The 17,880-nt window shown below is 56.5% G+C and overlaps 2 protein-coding genes across 2 annotated transcripts; one reads left to right on the top strand and one right to left on the bottom strand.

Moving 5' to 3' along the window:
* Window positions 1–706: 706 nt before the first annotated feature.
* Window positions 707–10,353, bottom strand: LOC144740189 (PR domain zinc finger protein 4-like). Its single transcript, XM_078623047.1, has 12 exons — window positions 10,072–10,353; window positions 9,185–9,370; window positions 7,997–8,465; window positions 7,298–7,546; window positions 6,606–6,856; window positions 5,975–6,124; window positions 5,296–5,420; window positions 4,896–4,981; window positions 4,206–4,333; window positions 3,619–4,035; window positions 3,038–3,209; window positions 707–2,411 (listed from the first exon to the last, which is right to left on the bottom strand). Exons 1-12 carry the CDS (start codon window positions 10,184–10,186, stop codon window positions 2,057–2,059), a joined length of 2,703 nt encoding a protein of 900 aa, XP_078479173.1. The 5' UTR covers window positions 10,187–10,353; the 3' UTR covers window positions 707–2,056.
* Window positions 10,354–12,783: 2,430 nt separating this feature from the next.
* Window positions 12,784–17,095, top strand: LOC144740188 (uncharacterized). The gene is made up of 3 exons (XM_078623046.1): window positions 12,784–13,097; window positions 14,134–14,332; window positions 15,274–17,095. The coding sequence occupies exons 2-3, from the start codon at window positions 14,137–14,139 to the stop codon at window positions 16,587–16,589; spliced, it is 1,512 nt and encodes a 503-aa protein (XP_078479172.1). The 5' UTR covers window positions 12,784–13,097; window positions 14,134–14,136; the 3' UTR covers window positions 16,590–17,095.
* The last annotated feature ends 785 nt before the right edge of the window (window positions 17,096–17,880 follow it).

A 17,880-nucleotide genomic window follows, 5' to 3' on the forward strand; every position in this document is an offset into this window, starting at 1 on the left:
GCAGGATTCATCCGAAAAAGTTTTCCCAGAACCCTCTAAATTATTACACGCCCAGTAAACGGTGCGGTAAGATTCAACCTCCCGCACCGACTCGCCTGTGCTTTGAATGCCCAGGTGAGTTTCCGGGCTGAGTCCACGTGATGGTGGCGGTCACGCTGAACCAGGTGCGAGCCCTCCGGGAAGGTCCCTTGAGTTCCCACTCTCCTGAGACTGGATCACCAGCTCGAGTTGCCACCTGTCCCAGGTGTCCCAGGAGCAAGCTCTTGCGGCAGTTACTGTCCTGGGAAATCTGCGAGTCTTACCGGGACATAAAAAAGTGCCGATTTTTGTCCGGCATGGTGTGGGCTTGTTGCAGTCTTATGCTGCGCAGGGAACGAAGAGGAATAACAAGAAGTAATAATGCACCACTCAAGACATCATTCACATGCAGTTTTCTCTTCGCTTCAGGTATTGAGAGCATCTTCTTTCAATGATACGTCCTGGGATGTTGTACCTCTGAGGTGGCAAGCCTAGCACCCTACCTATTGAGACTGGTCCTGCAACCAGGCTCAAGGCACGCTGAGCTAAGCAGCTCTTTTGTAAGGACGACCACGGCCCAAGACCATCGGCAGTGGCAACAGCTACAGGAACGTGACGGGGTGGAAATGTGAAAATAGGATCAAAAACGACATTTACACGACGCACACAAAACTTGCATTTCAACCAATTACATTTGGTAAAAAACTTCTTTATGCCATACAAGACGGGCTTGGTGGTGGGGAGCATCGAAGCACAGTACAATATATATTTCTGGACTGTCCCCTGCCGAGAGGCTGGCGACACATTCACCTGATTTGTGCCTCTTTGTATACGTTTATCCAAATGGTGTGATTATAACATCATCGATTTGAAAAAGCACTGGATTTTCTCGTAATTGTTAAGTGATTATTCAAGTGCGTCTGCTTCCTAGAATTAATCACTTGGACATAAGCGAGGTTGTCGTTGGCAGCGGTACGACAGCCGAGCCTTTGCGGCAGCACGAGATGCGGTGATAACCGTGTGTCCAACGGGGTGACCCCTTCCAGGAGGTCAAGACCTGATGACCTTACGAACCCAAACCTGACAACACACAGGAACAGACGGGCACTGTTGAGTTGCTCTGAGATGAGTTGTGTTCAGGCACAGCTATTAAGGTGATGGAATTCACTATTCATGCAATTTAACTTAAACATTTCATTATTTTGCACATGACATGTGGAATAGTGGTTGGAAGAATGTATCATTGGTAATATATAATTACAGTACATAAGTATATGAAAATTCATGATTAATTTCAGGCTAGTTGGGTAAACTCAATAAAAAAATGTTTTTATCGTGACACAGAAAATTACAACAGTTCATCCTCGATGCTTTGTAAGTGGAGCAGCCACACACAGCAACGAGGAAACGAGACGACTAACCTCATATCAGTTTAATTTAATTTTGATTGCCCAGTTGAGAATTCAAGTGACCAGGATAGAGTCGCATTTCCAAGAGTGGCCTGGGCCATCAGCCTGCCACCAGGAGGCCATGATTACAGTCGCATCATCCCAATTGAGAATTCACTTTCGAATGTGGCAAATGTGGACCGTGACGCCGGCACGCAATGGCCTACTCTCGCGAATAACGTCACGGGGATCTTTCACGTCCACCGTCAAGCAGATGGCGCAAATTATAACTGGGGCGGTGAACGTCCCATCTCATCACTAGACGGACCCGTTGCTGATCATCAAAAATGCCAGAGGACAACTTAACGAGCAGAAAACTGATACAGGATCCTTCATATAAACCTGGACTCGCTCCGAATGTCATGATACAAAGTCAGGAGATTTGTCGCTAGTCGGCTTGACAACAAGTTGCCGCTCGGGAAACCCAAAGGTCACAAGATGAAGTGACGATCGCAGAGTTGGCGACACTTGGAGCGAGAAGCAGCTACGGTCACAGCAGAAGCAGCAGCGCGTTGAGCCAGCATCTGCGGGGAATCGCTTCCTGACACGGCCACCGCCACGTGGCCTCCGCGTCGCGGGGACGCGAGACCTCACTCGTCGCGCTCATCCTCCGCGGGCCGCGTCTCCTCGTCCGAACCGCTCGTGGACACGTCCCCGTCGTGACCTCTTTCCCCGTCGTGACCTCCGCCCCCCGCTGCCTCCACGGGACCGACGATGACGACCCCAGAGGAGGAGGAGGAGGAGGCGGCGGCGGCGGAAGAGGGGGCGTTGTGGCCGCAGCGGCAGCCTTTGATGTGCCGTGCCAGGTGGTAGCGCGTGAGGAAGGCCTTGCAGCATCGCAGGCAGGTGAACTCACGGCGGCCCAAGTGGGTCTTGAGATGCTTGCGCATGTGGGTCGCGCGCCAGAACATCTTCCCGCACTCGGGGCACTTGACGGTGCGCTCCCTGTGCACGAACACGCGCGCGGGGGTGGGGGCGTGCGGGGGTGGGGGCGTGCGGGGGTGGGGGCGCGCGGAGTCACAGGGCAACCTCGGTGTGCGTGCATGACGCGCGCGTGACTGTACGTGTGTGTGTATTGTGTTTGAGTGGAGTGTACGTGTGTGCAACGCGTGTGTCATTTGTGGGAACGGTGGTGCAATGGTCAGTGCATAGCGCTAAGGATTTGGCGACCTGAGTTAAATTCTATCTGAACCGGTTCTAGACCACCTCCCAAGATCAATTCGATCTGAAGTGAGTACCTCATATAGTGTGTAAATATGTGGGGAGACAAAGACAGCCAGACAAAGCGAAAAGCGCGTGCGTGCGTCCCACCCTGCGTGCATGTGAGCGTCTCACCCCGCGTGCGTCTCACCCCGCGTGTGTGTGTGTGCGTCTCACCCCGCGTGTGTGCGTGTGTCCCACCCCGCGTGTGTGTGTGCGTCTCACCGCGCGTGTGTGCGTGTGTCCCACCCCGCGTGTGTGTGTGTGCGTCTCACCCCGCGTGTGTGCGTGTGTCCCACCCCGCGTGCGTGTGTGCGTCTCACCCCGCGTGCGTGTGTGTGTCTCACCCCGTGTGCGTGCGTGTGTCTCACCCCGTGTGCATGTACGAGTGCTGCTTGAGGTCGTGGCGCCGAGCGAACAGCTTGCCGCACGCGTCACAGCGCAGCGTCTTCGCGCCGCCCGCGTGCACCTGCGCGTGGGAGGTGAGGTGCGCCTTCTGCGTGAAGCTGCGGCCGCACACCTCACAGCTGAAGTTGCGTTGGCCTGAGGGCACGGGGAGGGGGCGCGCCGTGAGCCTCGCGTGCGGGAAACGCAGGTACGCGCGTACCCACGTGTGCCTGTGTGTGTGTGCGTAACCGTGTTACGTACGTAGCGCACGGCGGTTTAGTGAGCTGCGCTACGAACCCGGCCAGCCGAGTTCAATTCCCGCTCATGGTCAACATCGCTGACGAATATTTGAAAGGGTCCTGGGCCTTTCTTAGGTCGACTCAGCCTTAAATGTGTACTTGGTGTAGTGCGTGTAAAACGTCACGACCGGGGAGACAAAGGCAGCCGGGCGTGGTTTTGGCCACCCACCCCCTCGTCTGCTGTGCCGGCCTCAATAGGTGCTCGCTAACAACACTCGCCCCAACAGTCTGTTCTGGGCCATACGGAGAATCTCGTGTTTCGGTACCCGTGTGTATCCGCAGGTGGGTGCGCAGGTTGCTGGGGTCGCAGAATGTCTTTCCGCAGTACTGGCACGCGTGCGGACGCACGCCCATGTGGCCCAGCATGTGCAGCCTCAGCTTGGAGTTAGTGGGGAAGGCCCTGGAGCACACGGTGCAGGCCAGCAACTTTCTGCCGGGTCGCTCGTCGCTCGCCACCGTGCCGGCATCCACGTCCGCCGAGGCCTCCCCCGCCGTCACTACCACGGCCTCCCCCATGGCCGCCGCGCTCCCCGGCCCCACGTCTCCATTGCCAACGTCGGGGCACACTGCGGCGCTGGCGCGGACGTGCAGGCCGCCTTGCAGGCCGCCCTGCAGGCCGCCCACTGGAGAGAAGTCTTTGCCGCACTCCTCGTAGCGTGGGGAATGCAGCGACTCGGGCAGGGCTGCACACACACAAAGATAAAGATTCCCCGTATAGCCTTCAACAGATGGTGGGGCGAGTGCTCAATGCTCTTGACTCCCGAGTCCCCTCTTAGAAAAGCAGCGTGTGGATGGAGTGTGGGGGGCGTGTCTGGGGGGGGGGGGGGGTGGTGGGGGTGCAAGGGAAGCTCACCCAGCTGGCGTGCGTAGTCCCTGCAGTAGTAGAAGCAGAGCGGTGAGAAGGGCGCCACATCACGGGATGTGCACAGGTACACCTTCCCCTCGTGCAGGTACGCCACCAGGTTCTGCTCCTCTGACGTCCTGGAAGCACGGGCGACACAGCCAACAGCCTTGACGCACGCACGTGCTCGTGCTCCTCGCGTACGGCGTCGGCATTCTGTTCTTGCGCTTGATGGCACCAGCGATGTGGTTCAGGAGCTTGATGCCAATGTCGAGGCCTGCTGGTCACGACGAGAGGGCTTCAGCAGAGAGAGTTCGTGTCGTTTTGCTGTTCCTCCTCCGTTGAAAGAGTGCAAACTATAGTGGTTTACTGTATGGTCCATCGTGTGGGTTTCAAGTTTCGATCGCAACACAAGCAATCGTCTTCAGGAGAAGAAATCCAGCAGGCGGACTGCGAAACGTCGTACTCAGATTGTAAATGTTGTGGCTTAGCTCTCAAACACACCGGTGTGCTGTAGTGACGAATTGGCACGTTCTGTTGACGTGACAACCCTTACTAGTTGGCTGTGTCGGGTGGTGGCGGGTTTTAACGACACACATATATTTACGCGATCTAACCCAAAATACCTCTTATTATGGATGATATTGGTCGCGGAAGCCTACGTGTTAAATAGACATGAACACACACGCGGGGCCCAAGTACCTGGCTCTCTGTACCAGGGAGAGCCAGTTCGACTCATCCTCGTCCTCCGTACAGACACAGAACTGCAGCTGCTCATCCCGAAAAATCTGTAGGTACAGCACAAGGCTCCGTCATTTCAACAAGGCAGCACACACGCAAGCAGCAGCATGGCTGCACACTCAGTTAAATAATGGAAGAAACCGGAGTATCCAGAGAAACCCACACGTAAGATGGGACAACACCCGACGGTCCCCACCGAGGGATTGTGTGCCACCAACACAATCGCTGCACGGCCATCTCCCGGCCAACTCACGGCCCCATTCGTGAATTTCGATGCCATTCCCTTGCCTCTAGCGCGCTGGACCGCGGGCGTGCGCGCGACTGAGTGCGATGATGGAGGTGCAGGAGGAGGGTCGGGCACCTTCCACACGTTGAGGCTGCCCATGTCCAGACGCGCCCACGCCTCCTGCTGCTGGGGCAGCACGTGCCGGCCCGTGAGCGGCCCGAAGCACGTGCGCACGGGCAGGGCCTGCAGCGTGCGCACGCCTGCAAACGCGCATGCACGCAGACACATACAAGCACGCACGCGCACAGACACACGAGACACAAACGTTTATACAAATACGTACGCACGCATACAAACCGGCAAGGGGTGTGGACGTACAGCGACAAAACCACACACGCGCACCGACACATGCAAAGATAACACAAAAAGTAAACAAATAAGACTCGCACGGGTATTTTAACCACGTCACCGCCCATCACTACCAAACACCAACCACATGAAATATTTTAACCACCACCTCCAGCCCGTGACCACCACCAGCCTCGGGTCCATCCTGGGACTGGTCGGTGTGTGGCCTCAGTGGCGCCGATGATGCCGTTGGTTTTTCTGCGTGGTCACCGAGTGCCATCGGTCCTGCATTTAAATTTTTTGATCTTTGTCTCCACCGTCGTTCTGGATTTTCGCCGCGCGCTTGAGATTAATTAGCTCGAGAGCACAGACGAAACGAGCCATGGACAAATTCCACAGGCAGGGGAGGACGGACGGAGCGCGTGCCGGACGGGGAAAAACCGCGGGCGCCACGCGGGCCACGAACCGGAGACGCCGCCGTCGTAGGCGAAGAGGAGCGCCAGCTGCTTGGGCAGGGAGAGGCGAGCGCGCGTCTCGATGGGCGAGTCGGGGATGAGCGTCAGCGGCCCGTGGGTCGGGCAGTCGTCCTCGAACGCGTCGTCGCACACGGGGCACCCTGGTGGCATGGGCGAGACGCTGACTCTGGACGGACGCTGCGGCCGTGACGAGGCGATTACGGTTAAACGTCACCTGTCTGGCTGTCGCCTATCCCCACGCTCGGTGCAGTATGCATGTATGACGGTGTGTCATCTTGTACAGATTTGAACAAATCCGACCTTTTCACACAGAGTTAGCGTCCTCCGGTTTTCCCTCCACATTTAAAAGCGTGACAAGAAGCCACTTTGTTGAGCTATCATTTGTTCTCAGGTCACTTCTGAAAAAGAGCGAAATAGCTCAGTGGGCCTTACTGCTGCATAGCTGCTCACTGCTAAAGCACAGGAAAGCATTTCCCCACGATTAGAGCAGTGTGCGCTTGGTGTCCAGTGACACAGTTCTGCCTGCAGCTCAGTCCCCAGCGAGTCGGATCTGCGGACGTTGCACGTTATTTTAAGCCGCTAAGGGTGGTACGTTAAACGTGACGCGCGCGACGTACTCACACACGGATCTGTCCTCGTGCGCCATCCCCTCGCGCTGCAGCACCGCGACGCGCATCTCCTCCCCCGGCCCCGCGAGGCGCACCGAGTTGGCGGGCGCCAGCGCCAGCCCCGCCGCGTGGCCGCCGCCCTCCGAGGAGGGGTCGGCGGAGCCGGCGAGCGGGGCGCGGCCGCCGTGGTGGAGCCCCGGGGGCAACTCCACGGGCTCCAGCACGATGGAGCTCACGGCCTGGAGCGCCTGCACCGCGCCGCATCTGTAACAACACGTACGCGCATGCACGCACATGGAACGCATAAGTATTCACATGCGCGCACATACACGGGTGCACACGCACGCACGCGCACGCACATGCACACAGAAGGGTAAAGATTCAGTTCAGCCTTCAGGACCACGAAGACACCCCCGTGCAGCCTTTAACAGTCTCTTGCATGAGTTGGGCAGGTTGCGTGCTAAAAGGTCAAAACAGCGTTGCTGACAACGTTAAAAGTGGAACGTTGTAGCTGTTAAGCAGAATGTGAAATGAAACCTTGGTGCCACCAACAACATCTTTGGTTGACATTGAGGGACCGCCTCTTCGCTCGGGCCCAACTCTGACGTAAAGAGAAGCAATTTGGGGGTCGTGGAAACGCAGTTATAGTTTACTGCAGACGCTGGCAGCATGTCAAACCTGTGTGGGGTTTGCTCAGCCACGCACCTGCTCACGACTGCCGCCTGCTGCTCATCGCGCTCCTCCTCGTCGTCATCGCCGTCGTCCTCGTCGTCTCGGCAGCTGTCCTGGTAGTCGCTGGCGTCGATGACGACCGGAAGCTCCAGGGAGGCGGAGTGTCCGCCTAGGCCCGGCGTGTCGGGGTCATGGGTCACACCCTCCATGGCGAGCGAGTCGGCGGCGGCGTCCATCGCCGCCCCGCAGCTCGGGGAGACCGGGCTCGGGGCCCTGCTCGATCTGACATGTGCACACACACACACAGTAGCGGACAAAGACACCTCGCACGGCCTTTAACAGACTTTGGGCAAATGCTGTTAGTGAGCACCTGAGAAAACGCGAATGGTGTACGAGGGGGTGGTGCGGCCTGGACAATGTGCAGGACCAGTTCAGACATCACTTGCCACTGATGTTAGCCGTGATTGGGAATGGAACTCAGGTTGCCCGATAGCGCAGCCCGGTCACCGCTCCTCACATGCATGAACAAACACATCCGCACCCCGCCGAAAAACACAGACACACATACGCGTATACACACACACGCGTATACACACACATGCATGCACGCGAACACCACAACACCACCTTAGATCCAATCGCCTGCTGCCACCAACCTTCCTAATTCACTCCGTTACAACGATCGAGACAACCCCCGAGCAGTGTAACCACACGCACCGCCGTGCAGCTCACCTGGAGACGCAGTCGATGGCGATGTGCGTCTCCACGTGGTGATGGTGGTGATGCAGCTGCGCGTGGTGGTGCTGGCCGTGGTGGTGGTGGTGGTGGTGCAAGTGGTGGTGGTGGTGGTGCAGCGGGAGGTGGTGGCTGTGCGGGTGGTGCGGGTGGCCGTGCGGCGAGTGGTGCCGATGGTGGTGGTGCTGCTGCGCTGCGGCGGCGTTGGCGTCGTCGGCCCGGTGGGGGCTGCCGGGCGGCGTCGGGCTCCGCTCGGCGGCCGCGTCGAGCTGGGCCTTGGCGGCCTCGAGGCCGAGCGAGTCGCCCGGGTGGTAGTGCTCCAGGCCGGCGGCCGCCGCCGCCGCGGCCGCCGCGGCCGCCGCCACGCTGTGGGCCAAGGGCACGGCTGCGGCGCCGGCCTCCACGGTGCCGGGCCCCGGGTGCACGTACTGCGGTGGCGGCCGGTCCGCGAGGTAGGACAGGATCCCTGCAGCGAGCGGCCAGGGCGGCAGGTTTAAACGACTCGACGTGGATTCCGACGACGTTGGAGCGCGAGCGCACGGACAGACGGTGGGGGTATCACCCTCTGGTGCCACCCTCTCAATAGGCTCTACAACACAAGCAATGACACACGCCTGCTTATTTGCTTTAGCTTTGTAACAGGTATAATATAACCGTGCGCTCTTTGTCAGCCTAGAGCACGGGTCGGCAAACAAAATAACAGGAAGAGTCATTTTTTTCGAATTCCGTAAGAAACTCAATATTTCAAGAGCAGAAATACCTGTGAATACGAGACGGTGGGTCCTTAATTAATCACGTCACAAAGCAGCCCTGAAAGAGCCACATACGGCTCCGGAGCCGCAGGTTGCTGACCTCTGCCCTAGAGAAATTATTTTGCTCACGATACAATGCGTAGAATTGTGCGTGTGAGAATCAATGATGTACAAAATGCGTATGAAAAATTGTGTACCCATGACCAGAACAGACCACTATAGAACCAAACATGATCGTAAAACAATGCATATGAGATGGAAAATATGAATCGTGGCAGTTCATAGACTCGCCGGGGAGCTCAACCTCAACAATTACGCCTTGAATGCGTTTGATTGGCTCAAGCCATTTTTTGTTCCGGAGAATGGGCACGTTGCCGAAACACTCCCAAGTGGCACCACCGACGGAGGGAGGGAGGCAGGGATGGAGGCGCACCAGGCAGGATGTGCCGGATGTAGCCGCTTTCCACGTGCGGGTACGGTGGCGGGAGCGGGTAGTTCCTGTCGGGGGGCACGTTGCACACGACGCCGCGGTCCCCCAGGCCCAGGGGCAGCACGAGCGAGAGGGCGGAGGAGAGCGAGCCGATGGCGGGCGGCAGGCTCGGGATGGACACCGCCATGCCTGCGCGGACGGCACGGCGTAACCAATGACCCGTCATCAGATCTTGTCACCACACCGCATACTTTCACTAAAGAGGAGGCCTTTCAAAGTAGGCGTACAACAATGAATCGCTGCATTGAATGTGACATACGGATCGTAAACACCGCCATCGAAAGTGGGCAAAAGAAGCTCGGAAAAGGAACACATGGATGAGAGAACGTACGCAAGCTAGAGATGTCATATGGACGGTTAAGAAAAGTGGGCCAGGATACATCACGGACGGGACGGTGACCGGTGGTTGAGGCTAACGGTGGAGAGGAGGGAACATGCCTGAGAGGACAACCGCCGCGGATTTGGAGCAAAGAAATCAGATCGTGCGGAGAAGTTTGTCGGATTGTTGCGTCGCGAGACACTGAGAGACAAAAATGCTTGGAGGCCTTCATTTAGCAGTAAATAGGTCATGGTTGATTATAATTGGTTAAAATTAAAGGTTTTGAATGACTGTATGCGTTACTTTCCCGTAAAAGAACGTGACCGACAGCGAGAACCACATCGGAGAGTCCATTGCGGAAAGCCAAGTGAACTTCGACCAACCACCACCACCAGGAGCAGCTCACCGCTGTGACGCGCGATCACTTCAACAGTGTCCCTGCCCTCAGCGAGGCTGGCCACGGCGACTGAGCGACAAACCACGTCGAGTGTCGAGGCCTGGAAGGTCTCACCCGTGGGCGTGATGGAGCTGTGCGACGGCGAGGCCAGGCCAAGGTGAGACCCCCCGCCTCCACCACCTCCCATCGGCTCCATCCCCGGAACGTTGAGGTTCATCTCGTTCATCATCCTGCGGCAACAGGAACGAGACGGCACCAGATTGAGTCAGCGGCAACCTTGGTCTACCTCACCGGCTGTTCCGTCACATCAGCACCGTGTCCAACCACCACACTGCAGGCCACAGCAACACACTCACACACTCACTCACCCATTCACTCACCACACTGCAGGTCACAGCAACACACTCACACACCCACTCACCCATTCACTCACCACACTGCAGGTCACAGCAACACACTCACACACTCACTCACCCATTCACTCACCACACTGCAGGTCACAGCAACACACTCACACACTCACTCACCCATTCACTCACCACACTGCAGGTCACAGCAACACACTCACACACCCACTCACCACACTGCAGGTCACAGCAACACACTCCCTCACACACACTGCAGGTCACAGCAACACACTCCCTCACACACTCACCACACTGCACATCAGAGTGCTTCTCTTTCTGCTACTTCCTCACACTGCTCCACTTTATATTTATGTCCCATCGTTTATTTTATTAAGCGCCGACAATAACCTGGCTCTACTCAAGAAACGTGCTGACAACTCGAATCTAGCACAACTTTGATATTGCTGTTTGTCGCTGGCCACTTGGCGTTTCGGGCCATCGTGACTTGATGTGCCCAGCTGCCCAAAGCTCTGGTCTAGAGGTATCGGAGTGGGTGACACGGAGCCGAGGGCCAGAGCAGGGGCCACGGAGCCCGGAGGAGGGAGGGCCGAGCGTGGACACGAGGTGGGAAGAGGGCCACACGACGGCCGGAGGGCCCAGAGGGGTCGAGAGAGCCAGGGGCGGCCCGAGGTCCATGGTGGCCTGCGCTCCCGTGATGTAATAAAGCGTTCGCTGCACGATAATGGCCGAAACATCATTTCAAGTGAGGTGAAGAATGAGACTCCAAGTGAGGTGAAGGAGACTCAAAGTGAATGCCGCAGAAGGGAAATGAGGACACAAGGCAAGGAAGTCGACATTGCCACCGGACTGTGCCACAGAAAGGCAACGGTGCCGTGGGTGACATCTGTGACAACTCGTGGAGATCTGTGAGAAATAAAATAACTCTACGGCTCATCGGATTCTTCCGGTATCGGCACACGATACATCACAGACGCCCCACGTCGCGTGCTGGTCGCACGGGGCCCAACGTGACAGCAGCAATCAGTGGGAGAGACTTCGCAATCTCGCAGCTCGTACCTGGGGGGGGGGGGGGGGGCTCAGGTGCCCCCCTGCAGACAGGCGGGGGGCTCCAGGCAGCGGCGGGGGGCTGAATGAAGATCGTCGTCCTCGTACGATCCCCGTGTTGTCACCACGCCACGCACGGGTGTCACGGCATCGCCTTCATCGCCTTCGTCATTCTAGAGTTGCCACTCCGCATTATCTTAAGTCGCCAACTCGTTCTAAAAGCGTTCTGCGCTCCGACTGAAGTGATGATTTTAATGTCTTAGTTTACAAGTGGGAATCGGTGAGAAACACGCGGATTGTGTGCACAGCACGTCTCGAATCGTCGTATGGAACAGTCGAGTGGAGTGCCGGCTCAGAGATGATGTGGTCAGCTCAGCCACAATGAAGCGATGGTGATGATGATGGTGAAACGATGTTAAGTAAGCGCAGTGGCGATATCGGTAGTAACGAGGGTTGTGTGATGTGGGTAGTGATGTGGATCGTGTGATGAGGGTCGTGTGATGAGGATCGTGTGATGTGGGTAGTGATGAGGGTTGTGTGATGAGGGTTGCGTGATGAGGGTTGCGTGATGAGGGTTGCGTGATGAGGGTTGCGTGATGAGGGTTGCGTGATGAGGGTTGCGTGATGAGGGTTGCGTGATGAGGGTTGCGTGATGAGGGTTGCGTGATGAGGGTTGCGTGATGTGGGTTGCGTGATGTGGGTAGCGAGATGAGGATCGTGTGATGAGGATCGTGTGATGAGGATCGTGTGATGAGGATCGTGTGATGAGGATCGTGTGATGAGGATCGTGTGATGAGGATCGTGTGATGAGGATCGTGTGATGAGGATCGTGTGATGAGGATCGTGTGATGTGGGTAGTGATGAGGATCGTGTGATGTGGGTAGTGATGTGGGTAGTGTGATGTGGGTTGTGTGATGTGGGTTGTGTGATGTGGGTTGTGTGATGTGGGTTGCGTGATGTGGGTTGCGTGATGTGGGTTGCGTGATGAGGATCGCGTGATGAGGATCGCGTGATGAGGATCGCGTGATGAGGATCGCGTGATGAGGATCGCGTGATGAGGATCGCGTGATGAGGATCGCGTGATGAGGATCGCGTGATGAGGATCGTGTGATGTGGGTAGTGATGAGGATCGTGTGATGTGGGTAGTGATGTGGGTAGTGTGATGTGGGTAGTGTGATGTGGGTAGTGTGATGTGGGTTGTGTGATGTGGGTTGTGTGATGTGGGTTGTGTGATGTGGGTTGCGTGATGTGGGTTGCGTGATGAGGGTAGTGTGATGAGGATCGTGTGATGAGGATCGTGTGATGAGGATCGTGTGATGAGGATCGTGTGATGTGGGTAGTGATGTGGACTGTGTGATGAGGGTTGTGTGATTATGTTGATGTCAGCCGGGCCGCGTGTCCCCCCCCTCCTCCTCCCGCCCCATCACTGCCGGGTCGCGCCGGGTTCCCTTTCCGCCCCGCGTCACCTCCTGCCGCTCTCCTCCATCACCCACCTCGCTCATCATCCTCCTCCTCCTCTCACGCTCTACCACCATTCCCTCTCCCCACCACCACCACCATCTCTCTCTCTCTCCGTCTCCCCGCGCAGCTGGCCATGGTCTCCCCGGTCCCGTAGAGAAGACGCCACGGGCCAGGGGCAACAGCAGGAGCAGCAGCAGCAGCAGCCAGGGACCTGGCGTCTCCCCCCCCCCACCAGGTTTCCACCACGGCCTCCGAGTTGTGATCAAGGTGAGCCCCGTAAACATTGCAGACGTTGCCCCAACGTTGGGGCCACGTTGGGCATGCGCTGGGCCAACAACGTCCTCGTGTTCACTGGGGGGAGGGACTTGAGCCCTGGGCAGTTGTGGCCCCCGTGTCTGCGTTGTACCCACGACGCTTTGTAAGGTCAAAGGTCAAGTTTCGTGACTCGTGACCTTACAGGGCAGCAGCCGTGGTCAATCCGCTGCTGGGTGAAGGTTTCCTCCCCCTCCCTCCCAAAGGCGCCACCACCTCGAGTCATCTGCGATGCGCAATAATCATCATCCACCGACTGAATATGATGGCAAGGTGACACTTTCACTTGGGCTTGGTCACGGACAACGTGTTTAAAATGTGGATAAGGCTGCACCTTGACACACAGTCATGTCTGTTGATAATTTGAACTCGGCATGGACGATGAACACGCATGTCGAGAAGGTGGCCTCATGCTCAGACGAGCGCGGTACGGCACTCACATCTCTGGTCCACAACTCTAACAATTTGTCGGCAATTACATCTTGCTATGGCGGGGCCCAGTCTGTCCACCAGGCAATAGTCGGGTTGCTTTCCACAGAGTGGTACCGATTTGACTGACGCCAGAGTAATGAAGAGGCTTTGTCAACTTCACCGCCCGCGCCTGTGAGACGCACACGTGACGAGCACAGTGCGGTAGTAAATAGAGACGCGTTCATTCATTGTTGTTGCCCTTCCCGCGATCAGGACGGTCGGATGCGCACGGTGAAGTTCAACATACATTGGTCACGGTGGGCAGGAGGAGGTGGCAGTGCAGTCAGTGGGGTTCGTGGCCCCCATTGCTGTGGACCGAGGGCTAACTTTGTTATTCCTTCCTGTGTGAAGCTGGCTTCCTCTCGGCGCTGTGGTTTCCTCCCACACGCAGCCAAATACCCATTAGTGGAAATGGCCAAACATCCCGATGTCCAGGATGTTTGGCCACCGAGGCTTTCCTGAGTAAATGAAGGACGTGGCTCTTCCTCCTGCGACATTGATGGTGGTGGTGTCCCAGCAGGACATGGCCGGCACCTCGAGGAGCGAGTCCGCGAGGGGTGCAGCGACGAGCGCCCCGCCGGTGGCGCGCTACCGCGCCGAGCGCGTCAGCGGACTCAAGCAGCTGCTCAGAGCCATCAAGCAGGAGGAGGAGGACGAGGATGAGGAGGACGAAGAGGGCGGGCAGGGTGACGATAACGAGGAGCAGCGGAGTTGCGAGGGTGAGAGGCAGTCCGCCGTGTGAGAGGGAGCGGCAGAGCGCTGCCGGTCACACCGCCGCGCAGGCTTCCGCGCTTGTGCTGCAGTTCCACGATGTCGGACGATTCGCTTCGTGTGCTGGGAGCTTCTTGAAGATCGATTCGGAATTAATTCGGTTCCGGCACGTGGAGCGAAACGTTGGACGGCATTCAAAACACGCGGTACCGCCCGAACACACGTTTCAAAGGTATAACGCCATCAGGAACGAAAATAAATGTGACATTTTACGTGAGGCTTGTACCAATATAAGGGGGTATCTGGCCCACTCTGCTATGCTTGCAAAATGGGCTCGAAGAGACGTTCATAGATGTGTTTTTCTCCACCAGGCAAAAAGTAAGTTACATCATGGGACCTCCTTTGCCAGTACCAAAATATGATAATAGGTTATCCCCTTTTTTCTGGCAACAAAATAGGTGTTAAGATTTTAAAACACCTATTATATTTTGGTACTGGCAAAGGACGTCCCATGATGTAGCTGCTCATCCCGAGCTCTCATCACTCTGATAGTGCTTATCTATGTGCAGTTTGCCTTTTGGCGTTCTCTGGTCGAACAAAGAAAGCCGTCTCTGGTGTGGACCAATCAGTTTCAAAGACAATGCATATATTATCAGAGTATGTTTTTTTTTTTTGCATTCTGACCACAAGTATTGTGATTAATGCAGACATTATTCCTTGTAAAAGGTTTCAGTTTGGTGTTTTAACATCTTAACACCTGTTTTGTTGCCAGAAAAAAGGGGAAAACCTATTATCAAATAGTAAGTTGTCTGCTGGGCCCTACAGTCTACTCTTCCACTCACTTGCGTTCTCCTCCACCGCAATGCCTGGCTGAGTACGTCGCCCCCCCCCGTCCCCGCCACGTGAACGTTGTGTTGCTGTGCTCTGCTTCTGCTCGGCTTCTGTTTAGACTGCTGGAGTGCAGGAGATGCAGCAGATGACTCCAATTCCGGCGCCGAGAGCGACTCTGGCGAAGCGGCGGTGACCGAGGCGGCCGCGGCGGTGGTGGCCGTCGCTTCGAGCGCGTCGTCGCCAGTCCCGTCCCCGGCAGCCCCCTCCTCAGCCGAGGACTCTTCCTCGTCATCATCGTCGTCATCGGCGAGGGACTGCTCGTCCAGGGAGAGCTCGACCGAGCGCCGCTTGCCGAGCGGAGACGCCCCGGAGCGGGAAGAAGCCGCCCCTCCAACCGACCCGGTCCGGGAAGGCACTGGCGATGCTAACGACAAGGTTCCGCCCGAAGAGGAGGGGGCGCCGCAACCGACCGATCGGGACGAGTCGCGGGAAGCGGCGAGCGGCGTGCTCGACGAGAGCAAGAGGAAAGGTGGGAAGAAGCGACGCGGCAAAACCCGAGTGTCGCGAGCCGGCAAAGCCAAGGAGAAGCCGTACAGCTGCGAGCAGTGCGGCAAGGGCTTCAAGACGCTGAACTACTTCAACCACCACAAGGGGATGCACGGGGAGCAGCAGCAGCAGCCGTACAAGTGCGCGGTGTGCGGCCGCGCGTTCATGCAGTCATCGGCGTTCACCAAGCACATGCGGAAGCACAACGGCGAGAAGCCGTTCCTGTGCCTGCAGTGCGGCAAGAGCTTCGCCCAGTCGTCGTACCTGGCGCAGCACATGCGCATCCACACGGGCGACATGCCCTACGCCTGCGACGTGTGCGGGGAGAAGTTCAACTACTCGCTGTCGCTCAAGTTTCACAAGCTGAAGCACACGGGCGAGAAGCCCTACATGTGCGACGAGTGCGGCAAGACGTTCTCGCGCTCGGCCTACCTCTACATCCACCGACGGACGCACACGGGCGAGCGGCCGTACGCGTGCGGCGTGTGCGGGAAGCGCTTCACCCAGTACTCGTCCATGTCGCTGCATCGCAAGTCGCACTCGGACGAGAAGCCGTACATCTGTGAGGTGTGCGGCAAGGCCTTCGCCAACTCGGCCTACCTGGGGCAGCACCGCCGCATCCACACGGGCGAGAAGCCGCACGTGTGCAACAAGTGCGGCGTGGCGTTTTCCCACACGTCGCACCTGGCCCGCCACCGCACGGTGCACAGCGGCGTGAAGCCGCACGCGTGCCAGCAGTGCGGGAAGGCGTTCGCGCGAGCCTCCTACCTAACGCAGCACATGCGCATGCACACGGGCGAAAAGCCCTTCGTGTGTCCCGTTTGCGGCCGTGGGTTCTCGCAGTACGCGGGACTCAACTACCACAAGAAGACGCATTCCTCAAAATGACGGGGGGAGGGGGGGGGTGGCAGCTTGGAATCTTGGGTTGGTCGATGCCAACCGCAGATGGACCCCTCCTGCCCGGATCCTGATTTAGTTGAACTGCTTACAGAACTCTGTGCGAGCTTTTTGCAAGGGTAGGGCGAGTTCAAGTTCGAGTTGATTTCGTGTCACTTGGGTGAGAACTCCAGTCTCATTTGCAAGGGTGACCTGGGTCACCACAGTAACAAAAGCAGAAACAAAACAAATGCACTGCCTCGCGGACCGTGCTCTTTATTCGAAGCAAGATAATCCCAAACGATGTTGGGAGCAGGGCAGCAGAAGAGAATGTGAGCTGCCGATGTGTGACATCGCCGCCAGAGTACGCTACGTCAACACGCTTGACTTAACGTAGAAGCGCATTCCTCCCATTAACAACGATACACACTCGTGTTTGACAGCCATGGACACACAGCCAAGGAATATATCTACCAGACAAAATAAAATCTCGTCAAAATTTTGCTCGCTTTTCAAAATTCCGGTCGGCTGAATAATCAAATCAATTGGTATATTTTTCCCACGTGAGAAGTTGATTTGATTGGCTCTGTCAGATACTGAAGGGTTATAGTTAGATATTGACATATCCACACGATCTAACCCGAAAGAAATGTATTATGAATAAAAATAAGTTCGTGTTTTTGGTTGACTTATGTTGTTTGCTTTGTTCAGTTGAATGTTTTTTGCTGCGTTTGGCAGCCCCGGATTGAATGTCAGTCTCACTGGGAGTGGATTGTCGGACACAATGGCACTCCTCTATGGTGGAACGGCAGCGAACTTATTTATAACACGCAGTGGTCTCGATGGCGCACGTGAAGCGCGGTGTTTTATGGGTAACGTGGGCGGAGTTGACGGGAGTGGTGCGGAGGGTTGCATCAAATGTGAGTTTAGTACCGAATGTGTCAATGCTCTGAAACGTCAGCATTAGTGTATACCTTCATTTTAAAACATGTAAATGTGAGCTTGGTATTTTATACATAATGTAAAAAGCTTGATCATGAAGATGTAACTTATTTAATATTAGCGTATACACTTACTGTATCTAATAATTGTGACAAAGTGTCAAGTAGTTCTCGAAATAAAACACACATCGGCTTGTATCATCGTCCTCCTTGCTGGGATACCGCGGGGCATTTCTCACCTTGACGCGTTTAATATTTGTACACGGCACGGTCGCAAGAGTCGTGGCGAGGAACGCGTCTCCCGCGGACGGAGCCATGAGATCCAGCGCGTGTGCAGGAGCCAGAGGGAATGTTTTCTTTGC

Source organism: Lampetra planeri, unplaced genomic scaffold (assembly GCF_965212315.1).
Source record: "Lampetra planeri unplaced genomic scaffold, kcLamPlan1.2.h2 scaffold_1952, whole genome shotgun sequence".
Taxonomy (NCBI): Eukaryota; Metazoa; Chordata; class Hyperoartia; order Petromyzontiformes; family Petromyzontidae; genus Lampetra; species Lampetra planeri.